This window comes from Delphinapterus leucas, chromosome 9 (assembly GCF_059928025.1).
Source record: "Delphinapterus leucas isolate spDelLeu-1000000601 "Yukka" chromosome 9, BTC_Dleu_Yukka2, whole genome shotgun sequence".
Classification (NCBI taxonomy): domain Eukaryota; kingdom Metazoa; phylum Chordata; class Mammalia; order Artiodactyla; family Monodontidae; genus Delphinapterus; species Delphinapterus leucas.
This window is the reverse complement of record NC_143137.1, coordinates 54,495,350-54,510,786: the sequence shown is the minus strand read 5'-3', so window position 1 is coordinate 54,510,786 and position 15,437 is coordinate 54,495,350. Positions and strand designations below refer to the sequence as shown.

Here is a 15,437-nt window from a genome sequence, read left to right as displayed (position 1 = left end):
TAGGAAAAGCCATTTTTATCTGTTTGTACAAACAAGTGAAGTATATGCACCATGAATTCACCATAACACTGTTTTGGATCATAATAATACTTTATCTTGAAACCAATTGGTACTGCAATATGGAGCTCCAAGCTAGAGCTACTGGAGATTCCCCTCTTCTGAAAACAGTGTTATGACAGGATTCCAGTGGATTTTACTCATTACTGGCAAACATTTCTCCATGAAGAAAAAAAACAGGATAAGGTCTAAATAATAATACCACAGTGAAAATATTTAATGTCAAAGCATGGCTTCCAATGTCAAAGCATAGCAATGACTATGGTTCACTTCAATATTACTTCTCTTTACACAATTTTTTTAAGTTATAGTAGAGAGATTAGATTTTCGCTCAAAACATGCACATGAAGAATGCTAACCCTTGACTTAAAAAGATCTTTTCCTACCTTCACATTATCTGGATGCAGCCCCCCAGGGTGCTTGTCCATGTACTGACATAAATCAGTATGCTAGAAGAAAAAGGGGAATGTATTAACATCCCTCTGGCTATAACACAGTGAATCAGTATTTTTTTACTTCAAAGTCATCATTACATTCTGAACAAAGCAAATATAAGACAAGTGGGTGGATTTTTTAGTGTATGCAGTTGCATGCTCCTCCGCCCCCTGTTTTAACCACAATCAAATCATTATCTTTACCTCTAGGCTCTGTCTTACATTAAACATATCTGTGTATTAGAAGGAATTCACATCCACAATTTTTTACTTTGTTAAATGCCTAATTTTCTCCTCATTGAACATACATCTCTTAACTGAAAAAAAAAAAAAAACCCTACCTAAAAATATATGTCTTAACTTAAAAAAACTAAAGCACATACACACACACAATTAACCAATCCAATTACAACTTCAATTATCTTGTATTTTCCAAGTGGAAATGCAGGTTATGATTATTTATGTTATATGAGATAAAAATACTACAAACAGGTCATTACAGTAAAATTAATCATTGGATTTATTTGAGTTTTTCATAACTATATTTATTAAAAAATAATTTTCAGATTCTCAGAACTCTTGAATATATTTGAGAAAATATTTACTTTATAAAACTTTATAAAGATTTACTTTATAAATCAATACAAATACTTTCAGAATTATAAATTAAGACAAATACATCCAGATATAACTTAAAAGGAATATCCCTAGATAGCAACTTATGCTGTTATTCCTTCAAATATCCCAAGCTCAATTTGCACACAATTATATATTTTCTTTTTAATGCTTTCTCTGTTTATATTATGAGTTACATAAAACTTGGAAAAAAACATGCAGAGTTGCTATATAAATTTTTCTAATCTTACTGGAGGATACTGTAAGATTTGTGACATTAAAACACTTAATCATTCTGTAAAAGCCAGTGATCATGATTATTCGTGCCCCATTATCAGGCTTCAATTATTCAGGAATCATAAGTTTTTGATACTTTCAAGAACCTGTACCATGGCTATAGCCACGATGACAACAGTTCAGATTCCTTTATGAGTTTTTATTGCATGCCAGGTGGTAACTCCCAAGGATACAGAGCAGAATTTAGCATTCATTCATTATTCATCACGTATTTCTTGAGCACTTATTATCTTCCAGGCACTACACTAATCACTAAGGGCATAGAATTCAATGAAATAGATGCTGGTGGAAAAAACCAGGCATGTCAGTAATTACAGTGGAGTATGTTGTATATTAAGAACAGTACTGGGTAATGTTTGAGGACATAGCAGGGGGGAACTTATTGTGGTCTAAAGATTTCAGAAAGGCCTCCAGAAAGCATTACTTCTAAGTAAGACCTGAACAGAGAATGAAAAGGGTCAGCCAATGGAAGAACAAAGGGAAAGAAGATGGGACAGAAGAAATGCTCTTAGATATATTTTGAGACAATATTGCCTTTATCTTGCACCACACCCAAGGTGTTTAACTTCCAAATGAAAGTCAAGTTCCATGAGGACAGTAACTACATTTGATTTGGAAATTATTGTCTCTCTGGTCCAGTCAGTGACAGAGAAGAAGAACTAAATAAATACAGGTGGAAACAGTTTTACATATAGTATAGCTCATTAAAAATGAGCCTAAAATATAATTATAATGGGTTCCATGGAGTTTTTCCTGACTATGTAAAAGTTTTATTTCATGCATTTAATTAATTGAGGACTGATTTCTGGATCCCAAACTGCCACTTTATAACTCCATATAATTAACCTCTCTGTCCTTTCAACTAAGGCTAACACCTTCCCTAGAGATTTCTGAAGAACATATAAAATAGTACATGAAGCACTGACATATATACACTACCAAATATAAAATGGATGGCTAGTGGGAAGCTCCTGCATAGCACAGGGAGATCAGATCGATGCTTTGTGATGACCTAGAGGGCTGGGATAGGGAGGGTGGGAGGGAGGCTCAAGAGGGAGGGGATATGGGGATATATGTATACATATAGCTGATTCACTTTGTTTGTTGTACAGCAGAAACTAACACAACATTGTAAAGCAATTATACTCCATAGATATTAAATAAATAAAAATAAATAAAATAGTACATGAGAAAGCAGTTTTTAATCAATAGCATGATACACAAAAATAAGGTAGTATTTAAGATACTGCCCATTATACAATAAGACTCATGAGGGGAAGAACTGTAATTTGCTCATTGCTTCACACACAACAAATAAAGTGGTAAATAGAAAGTACACCCAATCATAACAATAATCATATAGCCACATGTTAAAATTCCTATTAAAAATATAAATTTTCAGTTTACAAAACAAAATCAAACTCACACAAGCTAAATATACACAACAAAAAATAACAGAAAACCTGAAAATAAAGAAATAATATATCATATTATATATTACACATTTACATTATTTACGTTTTAGGATATTTATACTGGTAAATATCAATAAAAAAGCAAAAAATCAGCATATCAATATAAATATTAGACAGAATTCAAAGAGCAAGAATCTGGAGAATCTCAAATGGAGGAAGAGACAAGAGGTAGTACAAGGTCTTATTTTTATACCCTAGCAAACTTCTGTTCTACCTGCATTAAAAACTGTTTCTTTTTCCTCTCTCTTTTGTAATACACAGTACTATGCCTGGAACTGCATTAGATGTGCCTAAATTACAAATTTCATCACATCTCTTCCTTCTTTTTAACTTCTCTCCTTAGTTCAACTCATTGGCTTATGTGACCTTTATGATTTGCACTGGTCCCGAAATACAGAACTAAACTTAACAATAATGCTGGGAGGTACTTCTCTGTCATTCCATTTTTTAAAGTCATCCTACACATACAAGTTCTGAACAGAAGGCCCCTATGGCACATGACCAACAGATCACTATCCACCGATGAGACACAGATAATCTCAGGTCCATCTGACTTGATCTCTATTTCTTGTTCTAACACTAAAAGGAGTATCTTTAGACTAGGTGCCTGGTGACTATAGATCAAACCCAGTAACTCTTCCCCCTCCAATCTCTATCTTGGCTCTTGGCTAACATCGCTTCTTGCCCTCACTACATAATGCCTCACTTCATCTTCCTACACCCTCTTATTCACTCTATCACTGTTGCTGTTCTTCAGGGGAAGGCCTTCAGAAGCACTTGTGTCTGACAGGTTTATACCTGAATCCCTAAGAATACTTCATCAGTCTTCCGTGGAGTGCGTGGTTTTAAACGAAGCTATCAAGTGTGGCTAGATTTGCAGACCAAGAAGAAGAGTGACAATAAAAAGGAGCTGTTAAGGTTCAGTCCCCACACTTGCATACATTTCTTTCAAAATCAAGTTCCTCCTTCCTCACTGTTGATTACCCATCAAGTAGCATTTATTTGAGAATTTACATAGGTGCAGGAGTGTTTCAAGGGGAAGGAATCTGAAGAACGTATCTGAAACCATAACACCCTAAACATAAACATTCTCTGTAAAGGAGCCACAGTTACAGTTTAGGTTTCTCCATGTTGATTTCATTACTCTGTGGCTGGATCAATTTAGAAGGCAGGAGACAGATCTCTCTTCGTAAAAAGGCAGGATACAGAAAGACCACAAAATATTGAAAAGACTTCTTACTCATAAGCACTTTCACACAGTAGAATCTGTTAATTTCAATCATATGTAGACCTGAGAACTGCATGACTAACAGTACACAGCCATGAGTCTTAAAGAGAAAGACATAAAAGGAAATTACAAAGATAAATTATAGATATGATGACAATTTTAAAACAGGCCTGAGTGGAGAACAGCCCTTCAAGAGTACCAGGAAAGAAAGTCCAGCCAAAGAAAAAGATGAGAAACTAGCTGGACCACGACATTCACCTTTTCATATTTTCCACTCTCCATTCCTCACTCTTTTTGAAACTGACTTTGGGTGAGGGAAAAGAAGCAATATACTGCCACTGAAAGCCACTGGTAAAAAGGCTCTCTGAAGACCACAGAGTCAGAAAAGCTCTTGGACATGAAAGTTTACCCAAATTCCTGGGCAGAAACAAGTATAAGTCAATTATTAAGTAGGCTTCATCATTTAGTATGTGCTTATGTTTCTTTTTAATCAATGTATCATCCATGAAGTGAGGTTTTCCAATTTTTGGCCCTTCAAATGATCAGACCTCTTACTCAAGAGATATCAAGTTCCTCAGAGAAATTATGCTTTTGTATTAGCACTGGTCTTCAGACTGGACTTTTCTCATCAAGCAGGAATCTAAATAGAGCCCTTTCCCTAAAACATGCATTTTTTCCAGTCTCTTATGTTAAGCATGGTGTCTACGATATTTGTCAGCTAATTTTGATGTTTTTCAGAAGCACTGACAAAATATGACATTGAAAATAGCACAGCCCTATTTTCCAGCATCTAGGCTAAAAATAAGGATGTCTTTCCATGGGGATAACCATCAGAAATCCTCATTTTGAAGTTATGTTACACACAGCCTCCACATTCTTTACTTCTTTTCATTTCGTTTTCCATTTTGACAGCAAGAGAAGAGTCAGTATATTCAGGCTTAGTGTAATTTTTAAAACATTAAAAACAAAACTGCTTCGCAAGAATAAGAATATGGAAAGATTCCAGAAGATAATAAAACTAATTCTGAATTTCTTTCTTCTTAAGGAATAGTCTTATTTTATGAATAAATACCAAGCCTCAGCTATACTTTTATTTTGAAATTAATGAAAAGACTTATAAAACAAAAAACATTAAGTGAAAACACATGATTTAAAAAAAAAAAGATGGGATATGTTAAGAACTAGTTGATAACATGTACAACTTGAAAGCATAAAAATATAGAGCCCTCCTTTTCCGGACTGACTTTGATTGTTTAAGGAGCTCCCTGGTCCTCATCTCAGTTTGATTACACTCCAATCTCTTCCTTATAATGAGTAAGTGACCCATTATAAAAAACCTTTAAATAGTACTCTGACTGGTAAGAGAGCAAATCAAGAAATCTGCAAATATCTAAAGGACAAGAGCAATTACTTCCACTCTTCAGTGGTACCACACGGGGTCCCAAAATTAACGGCAACGATGGCAACTTTCGTGTCTCCAAGGCAGCAAGTGTGGCAGATGCTTACCTGTGATGCTTAATCTACTACTGGCTAATGTCACCTTTATTACCATTGTCCCATGTCTGGGACACACCACATGCACTCTAACTAAAACCACACTTTAAGAATAGTTGCGCATTTTGGTAGAACTCACTATGGTTTTAGTTTTTAATCTGTTTCACCTGTAGCTCATTAAAGTTGTGTGATTCACTGGGGAATAGCTGCTGCTCGAGGCAACTGAAGAAAACTTATAGAAGTTGAGCCCTCCTTTCTTCTACAGCAGTCAATGCCATTTCCTCTGGCTACAATCTCTGTTTTAATCAGCCTGCATTGCTGTAAGAATTAATACATCAAATTACTGAGCAGCTAGTTTCAAACTGCTCTTATACGAAGTCCACAGGCTTAAACCGACTTTGCATTTTTTTCCGTTAAGCTTTATAGTACTCATTTATTTATTCCCAAATCATAATTAATAAAATTTTAATGTTGTGAGTTCCAATACATAAGCACTGTTCATTAGTGAGAAAAAATGAAAAGAAACATTAATCAAATTCCCCTTTAAAACAAAACCATAGCCGTTCAAGATGCTTTATAGAGAAGGTTTGTACCCGCTATATACCACAGGGACCCACTTTTAAAACAGTGGTTAAAAAATAATTTACTTTAAAGTTTGTAAGTATTCTATTAAGTGTTATTTAGGCTTTTTGCAAATGCATTGAAATCCCTTTTCTTTAATGACAAAAACAAGACATTCATGAACAAGGACAAAAGTACTATCTCTTCCCTCAGAAATAAAAATTCTAATTATGATTACTGTGCCTTAAGTTGCATCATAGGACGTGGTATGACAATAGAGAAAATACGGTCTTCCAATCTGTTCCATATATCCAAAATTATGTTCTTAAATGGAATATTCTCAAATATTCCACTGTTCTTGTAAAGACTTATTTTATATATTCCAAAGCCTGCTTCTAGGTTATTTTATTTTCACCTGTTTTTACGCCACTTAGGAAATGTTTGAAATTCTGCCAGTAAACCACACACATATTTCCTGGGGAGGGCAAGGGTAGTTAACATACACAACAGTTAATACTATATAAAAATCCTCTCATAGTAATCACACTGCCTTGGCTTATTCCTAATTAAATTAGTCATTTCTTTTTTTATCATATAATGTATTTTTCTCCTCTTGGGACGTAACAAACCTAAATGCGACTTAGTGATCCCATCATTCTAACTAATTGGTTTCAGCTGTCATTTCTGACTCTAAAATGCATGGGCAGCCTGGGGATGGTGACTGGAACAGGAAGCATTTCCAACCACATTCCCATTGTGTAAAACCAGCAACCTGAAAGATCTTTTCCATTAAAACAAAAAACTTACTATTTGGCTTCTGGCAATGACACTACGGGTAGAGAGATTGTATAGGTCTATCCAGGCGGTAAGACTGTCGTGAGTCATTTTTCTCACATAAAGAGAATGCAGACATTTATTTTCCAGTAGTTCAAGTGTCTGAAGTAGTTTCAATATTGTAGGGGGTAATTCATAAACCAAACACATATCTATATCCATATATCTATGTCCATATCACTTCATAATACTTATGGGGGGTATAAATGATAGTCCTTTTTTAAATTAAATAAATTGAAAGTATAGATTTGGGAAGTTTCAAAAATGGTGGAAATCTTCTAGAAGAAGAACACTGTGGTTCTACAGAACCAAATGCTATTACTGCATTAGAAGACTGTATAAACGTGCTCCCTTGAAACAGTGAAGGAAAGACTACTCGGCATGGTTTATATGCCCTCTGGCACACCATTCACAAGCCTAAAACATATAATAAATTTTAACAGAGTCAAATAGACACCTGAAAAAGATTTTCATGCTATTCTGAAGCCACGTTTAAAAGGAAAAATAAAAGGCCAATGGGTATAAAGAATGGAAAGCTCTGATCATCCAACATCCTCAAGAATTTGAAAAAGAAAAGGTTAACAAAGTGGGCCACAAAAAATTTTTTGGAGTCAAAGTATGAGATGGAAAAAAAAGAAAAGGAACTGGAATAGTTCTCAGGAATATATTAACTCTGAAAACCCTTCTGGAGCTGCCCTGCTGGAAATATGAGAGATCCTGAAATTATAAGGTAAAAGTAACATGAGTGAAAAGATTAGAAACAGAGGAAAAGAGGAGAGAGGGAGGAGAAACAGAGGGAGAGAAGACAGAGGAATCAAAGGTGGCTATCCTGGAATAACTTTTTCTGGCTACAAAGTAGAAAAGACGAGCCTTTTTAATAATCTGGGTTCTAAGGGTTAAGAATAACACCCACATAGGGACTGATCATACCAGATGTGTGTTTCAGAAAACTTTATGAAATATACTGTATAATGAGCTTCAGGTACATGGCTTTTTTTTAAAATTTTTATCGCAGTATAGTTGATTTACAATGTTACATGTTATTCTTCATTTTAAAAATAGTAATTCTGGAACACATAATCACAAGGAAAACATTAAACAATTATAACTTGTTAACGTTGTCACCCTGCCTTTTTTTTTGGCATACCAACTGATATTCAAAATATATTTTCAAACTCATAGTGGGTAAAGTATTGCAAATGTATAAAGATGGATAAACAGTATTCACTATTCAAGAGCTTACTGATGACCATGGGGGAAATAAGAACAATAACTCAATAATAGTCTCTCTCTTACCTTAAATGAAACATTTATAGCTTTGTTCCTATCATTTGACCAAGTAGTGACAACTTTAGGTGGTTTTTTTCCCCAAGGAAATACAGAAGGATGTATTAGAAGGAATGTTATTAAGATTTTACAATGCAAAATACCTTAGAGTTATTAAACATGGTTATGAATATCTGATTATTTATGGAACAAGAGCTGTGTGCTACAGACTCCAAAATGGGACAAATCAAAATCTCTTGAGCGGGCGAAATAGTTTGAAAGTTAAGTTTATACTACAAATGTAAAGCTCATTTATAGCTTCAATTAAATCCCTGGTTGGTGGGAATACAAATAATTTAGAATGATAAAGCTTTCGGGGAAAGTCCTGACAAACAGTGAAGTATACGAAATGTATGTTTGTTATATATGATGAAAGAGACGACTTATATTGCTATTCCTGTGGCACACCTGAAGCATAAGTACATTATAAGGTAATGTACTTACATTTAGGTAAGATCTATTTTTTTCATTAAGTTAAATTATTTCAATATAGTACATAAAGGGGCAAAGATAGTTTAGGTTTCCTCAAACTCTGTGAGTAAAAGGATCACACCAACATTATTTTTTTTAATGCAAGTTTTTACCTACAGGGTCTAATGCTCTGAAGCATGAGCAATTGAAGAGTAGTGAAACATATTGTTAAGGATCCACAAAAAATTGTAAAAGTTTTGTTTGAAGTAGCTCTTTTAATAGCCAAGAATAAAAAGACCTCAGATCACAGAGGGGGGTTAAAAAAAAAAAAACCATGAATTCTTGTATTCTGAGTACCGCCAAAAGTTAAAATGAAGTAGATTCCAAAGTATCTTTTTTTTTAGCATCTATAGTCAAAAGTCAAATTGCTGGCTTACCTGACCTAAAAAAAATTTACCAAAGAGTAAATCATCACTCTTTTTCTTTTCTTTCACTACTTGCTTTTGCTCAATCCATGTACAAAGGAAATGTGCTTAATTCCTTGCCATGCATGAGTATGAAATTAAAGATACCCTGGAAAAAGAACTGCTTTATTTTTCTTTCTCCATCATTAGACACTTGCAAACTTGCCAAGATAATAACTTTCCCAGGAGTTTGACATATTTGCCAGATATAGTTGATATTTTGAATATGAATTCTGAAACTTCAAGAAGTGAAGACCAACATTATTGCTCCTCATGATGTTTTAAACTTTTATACCAAAATCTAGTTATATATTCAGTGAATCAGAGCTAAAAATATCTTTTCATTTTCCTGACTGTACAATTTGCCATAAAAAGGTTACTGAAAAGTATTTCAAGAGAAAGAATAAAGTCTCACTGAGTTTGTCTGGGATGAATTCAGGAAGTGCTTTCCTGATGCTGTGGTTGAAAATACCATTTGAAAGTCAGTCTTAGCAAAATTTAATAGAAGTTATTGGAGCTTAAATTTTAAATCAGTCACTAAAAAATTGTTAGAAAATCATAGTGGAGAATTTTGGGCAAAACATTTCAATATTTACTTCAAAATAAATTAGTAGGCCTAGCACGTAATTATTATAATCAACATATAAAGTTGGTTGTAATAATTTGTATCAAGAAAAACATAGCAAACACCATTCTTGACATAGAAGGTGACCACATTTGTACTTGACCCTTGATGCTATGTATGATACAAAAGCTTGTCGTAAGCAAGCTGATTTAGTGCCCTTACTGATAAAAAAATGTAGTTTTTAAATGTTAAAAAAAACAGAATCAAGTGTTTAATATTTTAAAATAATCATTATTTAAAGTTGTTTTATTAAGAATTTTAAATTTATCCAAAATTTAAAATGATATCAAAGAAAAGCATAGGATTTTTATACCAATGCAAAGGGTGCATGTATTTTAAAATGTGGGTAACCTTTGGTACATAACTACATTTATTGATTTGGAACAATGGTAGCATTAACTTCTGTAAGTTTTTAAAAAGGTTAAAAAACAGCATATGTACTACATAAGTATAGTGTACACATAAATATACATATATACATGCATACAACATGCATGTGAGTATGAATCATAAAAGGAGTCTTCAAAAGAAAAACACATGGTAGCATTGGCTTTCTCTAGAGTAGTTGGATACTAAGTAATCTGGGATATGTCCGTCAAGACAGGCCAACTTATGCTACTGTGATAACAAATAACTCTTGTTCACAATTTATTGGCCAAAGCAATCCACAAGGCCATGCCCTAGTTTAATAGGGAAGGGAGGTATAATCTTCCTGCAGGGATTGGGATCCAAATATCAGAAAACAGTAATACAGTCATCTACACTAAGCAAATTATACTCAATTTTTCTTTTACTCTACAATAGTGAGAATGATAAATACATATACATATATATTTGCATTGAATTTTATTTTTAATAGTTTTTTTTGATGTGGACCATTTTTAAGTTGTTATTGAATTTGTTACAATATTGCTTCTGTTTTATGGGGGTTTTTTTGGTTTTTTGGCCCTGAGGCATGTGGGACCTTAGCTCCCTGACCAGGGATCGAACCCGCACCCCCTGCATTGGAAGGTGAAGTCTTAACCACCGGACTGCCAGGGAAGTCCCTTGCATTGAACTTTAAAAGAAACTTTTGTCAAGGATTTAATAACTTCAAAAAGGATGCTACAGTTTTATGAACTCAATTATTTCTCATCCAAAGTTAACTTTTCTAGAAATTCTTGCTATACCAGGTTATCTTTTTCCCCTCTGAACTCTGAAAATCTTTTGATTTTCTGGTATATGTCTGATATGTTTGGATATGTAAATCAGAACCCCATATTTTAACAGTAACTTCCCTAAAAGATAACAAATCCCTATTAAATTAAAGAGTTAAATTTCATTTTAAAATTAATCTTGGGCTTCCCTGGTGGCGCAGTGGTTAAGAATCCACCTGCCAATGCAGGGGACACAGGTTAGGGCCCTGGTCCTGGAAGATCCCACATGCCTCAGAGCAACTAAGCCGGTGTGCCACAGCTACCGAGCCTGCGCTCTAGAGCCTGCGAGCCACAACTGCTGAAGCCCGCACACCTAGCCTGTGCTCCACAACAAGAGAAGCCACCGCAATGAGAAGCCTGCGCACTGCAACGAAGAGTAGCCCCCGCTCACCGCAACTAAAGAAAACTCGTGCACAGCAACGAAGACCCAATGCAGCCAAAAATAAATAAATAATTTAATTAATTAATTAACTTTAAAAAAATAAAATTAATCTTTATGACACTATGCCATAGGTTGGGTTCTCCAGGTGGAGTTTGGGGCTACAGTATGCATATTATGTAAAAGGAATGAAATGTTTATTAGGTGAAAGGAATGAAAAGAAAGCAGGATTGGACAAAGGACGTGAAAATGTGATGCAGGCCAATAAAGCCTCGGCCAACCTAGCCCCAGATTTGCCCTGTGTTGGGGCAGAAATGGCCAGGCCTTTATACCTCCGCCTCACATAGTCACCAGATACAGGATGCCTGTGGAAAGTCACGACCTCATTCAAGATGGGTCCCTGAAGCTGAGCCAGATCCCTATTTGCTGACGGAGATGCATTCTGGTGACCATATAGCTATGCTTGCTGTAGCTAGGCAGCAAGTTCTCCTTTAAAGAGGATATGGACCCCATATCTTTGTGTCTGTTATGCTCTGTAAGGGTGTTTTAATGAAAACCTTGAAAAATGACTCTACATTTATAGTACACACACACACACAATCATATCTGGTGCACCCACTTTATGGAAAAAAAATACCAATTTGGCAGAGATTTATAGAGTTCCTAGTGTAATTGTACTAAGAGACACACCAAATGAGAAATCAGCCCCTGCCCTCAGGAAACTAGCTGCCCATGCATCTTACACAGATGTCACAATGATAGAAAAATAATCAAGTTGTCCTGCTCACCCTTTGCAAGATACCACTCAGTTCACTGTATTTTTACTCAGGTAAAATCTGATTAAAAAAAAACAAAAAAAACTTTAATCCTCTCTTTTCTTCTTCTAATAAATATTCTGTTACTAATCATCCCTCCCCACACCTCTTCTCCCCAGCATTGCTGACTTTTTCTTGTTGTTAGAATTAGATACCGTTCCTCAATACATATCCTAAAATCCTAGCTAAAATACTCAACATTTTGGCTTTCCCTGCTGCTTCTAACTTCCCTATCCAAGTAGAAAGGGCAGAGAAATTTAAAGAGGAGAAAAGGGAACCAATTCAATCTTCCAAATGTTCCTGATGATGGCTGAAATGAGATTCAAAGCTTTAAAACAAAGATTACATATTCAAGAAAAAAGGAAAAACCCAGAAGAAGGAAAATTCCTACTTAGCAAATAGCTGCCATGACAAACTTGTTTTTCAGCTTCTCAATTATGAAATAAAAATGAGGCATGAGCATCTGTTGGGGATTTATAACTGGACTCCTATCTGCCAGGGAAAAAGGAGTAAATTACTCAGTTGAAATTGGAGGTTAACTTAGAACTATAAAGTTCATATTTTCAAAAGGAAGTTTCTAATCATACACAGCAATCAAAACCCTAATGAACCTGCAAAATAAGCAACCTATACATTCTTAATAATTATGTTTTAAAATCAGAATGCGTCACCATTTTTTATTCCGTATACACATACACGTACATTGTAAAAAGCTTCTTATTGGCTTTAAAATGCTCTCAAATGTATGAGTGCGTGTTTATACAGCCTATCAACGTCCCACAATCATCATAACAAACTATAAGAAAAAACAAACAAAATGACTAACTGACCAAATAACAATCATAAATATTTTCCATCAAGACAGGACATCCTAATAAAGGCATGGTCACACTTTAGACACTGCTTGTGTGATTAAAACTTTACTGATGGGATGATAATCTAATAACAGTTCATTCAAATATCTTCACTCCCACTAGCCTTGTCACATCTGATAAACTCTGATAATTGATAAATAGCAAAGATTTATATACTTCACAACCATTAAAGTGAAAAAATTATCTAGTTACACAGTGGTTTACACAATGACAAGCTCAAGCATTTGTTCATGTTTAAACTTATTAAGAATGGATGCAAAAAAAAAAAAAAAAAAAAAAAAAGAATGGATGCAATTCCATGGTAAAGATGGCAAACTGGACATATGTACCCATCCTGTACTCTCTTGAATCCCCACTCACCAAAATTTTAGAAGCTCCAAAACAGATGGTAGCAAGTTTAGCATACAAAATGCAAACAAACAACAAATGATTATTAAACTGGCAGCAGGGAAAGCCTAGAAGCAGGCTTATTTATATGACAGAACAACCAAAAGGCTCAGGGCTGACACCAGGAAGTGGAAATGACCAGAAGGTCTATATATAGAGGTCTAAAATATGAAAGCCTGATTGGAAGTCTTTTCAGTAGATATTTAATCCTTACATCCCTTATCCCCCTCTGCTTACATAGGTAACTGCCTCTACCAGACCCAGAGGGGGTAAAACAGAGAACTGGGAAACCCAACCAGTTAGGAACAGGGATACCATCCTGAAACAGGAGGATTAAGTGGATTTCCATCTCCCACTCTGCTTCCAGAAGATTGTCAACTAGGACTCTATCTTCTAGGCAGGAGTTTAGGAGAATTTTTACCAGGAATCTTACAGCACTGCAGGAAAGATGGATAGTGATCTATCAAGGGTTTCTCAACAAAATGGCTTCGTCAGTTCCTACAGTGAAATTCATGGTGAACCAGCTACCCAGCACACTTGGAGCACCCAATCAGGTTGTTACTGCACCACCTTTAAGTTATGGCCAGACAACTAAGAATCACCAGTTATCACTCCACAGTCTCTAGTATTAAAGACAGAGACCAAAACAAACTAGAAGAAAAAAAACTCAGTAGAAACAGAGAAAATACTATTAAAAAAGTTTCAAAAAAAGATCATTAATATTTTCAGTGAGTTAAGAAAATATATTGCAATCTTGAAACAAGAAAAGGATATTATAAAATGGAATATTCTGGGAACAAAAAGGTCTCTTAGAAATTAATAATATTAAAAATTTTAATTTCAATAGAATAGATGAAACACAAAGTTGAGAAAATGTCCCTTAATGATGAGCTAAAGGAAAAAATAATTAGAACATAAGAGAGAAAAGATAAGAAAATTAGAAGAGTAATCCAGGAGGTCCAACATTTACATAACAGAAGATCCAAAAAGAAAAGAAAAAGTGAAGGGAGGAACTCATAACAAAATAATTTAAGATACTTTCCTGGAACAGAAGGACATATGCACATTAAAAGAGCTTGACCTCATTAGTCACCAGTCACGAGGGAAATACAAAACAAAATGACAAGAAGAAACTATTATACACCCCCATCACCAAAAAGGCATACAATAACAAGTATTGGAGAGGGTGTGGAAAAATCGGAAACCCCACACACTGCTGGCTACATTGTAAAACGGTGCATGCAATTTGCAACATAGTTTAAGACAATCAAAAATTTAAAGATAGTCATCAGATGACTCAGCACTCCCATTCCTACGTATATACTCAAAAGAATTGAAAACAGGGACTCAAAACAAACGACTACACACAAATGTTCATAGCAGCACTATTCACAGGAGCCAAAAGGTGAAAACAACTCAAATGTACATCAGCTGATGAATGGATAAACAAATGTGATATTATCTTGTTAACCAAGATTTCAGAAATCGAAATCTAATTGAAATAGAGAGGCTTTATTTGGGGTGTGTCAGACTACATGTAGGAGACACAAATTCAAGAAACACTTGAATTGTGTTCTGTAGCACTACAAAATGGAGGAAGCTTATAAAGGCAGAAATTGCAAGGCCACAGTTAGCTACCTAAATTGTTTGTCAAGAATTATAATTGGAACAGGCAAGAAGTAAGGGTGCTTGTTAAGCAAGGACTGGTTGGGGTCTGAAGTGGTTGCATACTTACAAGGGGTGGGGACCTTGAGACGACATAAAGTTGCAGCTGAGGGATGTTGTTCTAAACACAGCTGGTGGTATCATAGGGTTTGATATCGTTCAGAGGAAATTCAAATGCTCAGTGGGGCAGAGATGTGTCTGAAACCAGAACCTCAATGACTGCCTGACACCCTTTTTGTATGCCTGATCTATGATTATGCCATTATAATTTCAATTTGTCATCAATCCATATACCATGG

The 15,437-nt window shown here is 35.0% G+C and overlaps 1 protein-coding gene across 2 annotated transcripts in view; it reads right to left on the bottom strand.

The window, feature by feature from the left end:
• Positions 1 to 15,437, bottom strand: part of CDK14 (cyclin dependent kinase 14) — a 582,146-nt gene that overhangs the window by 298,949 nt on the left and 267,760 nt on the right. For both annotated transcript variants that reach the window (XM_089917034.1, XM_022585327.3), the window contains exon 7: positions 444 to 506. In XM_089917034.1, coding sequence (XP_089773160.1) covers positions 444 to 506 — 63 coding nt within the window. The remainder of the gene's footprint in view (positions 1 to 443; positions 507 to 15,437) is intronic.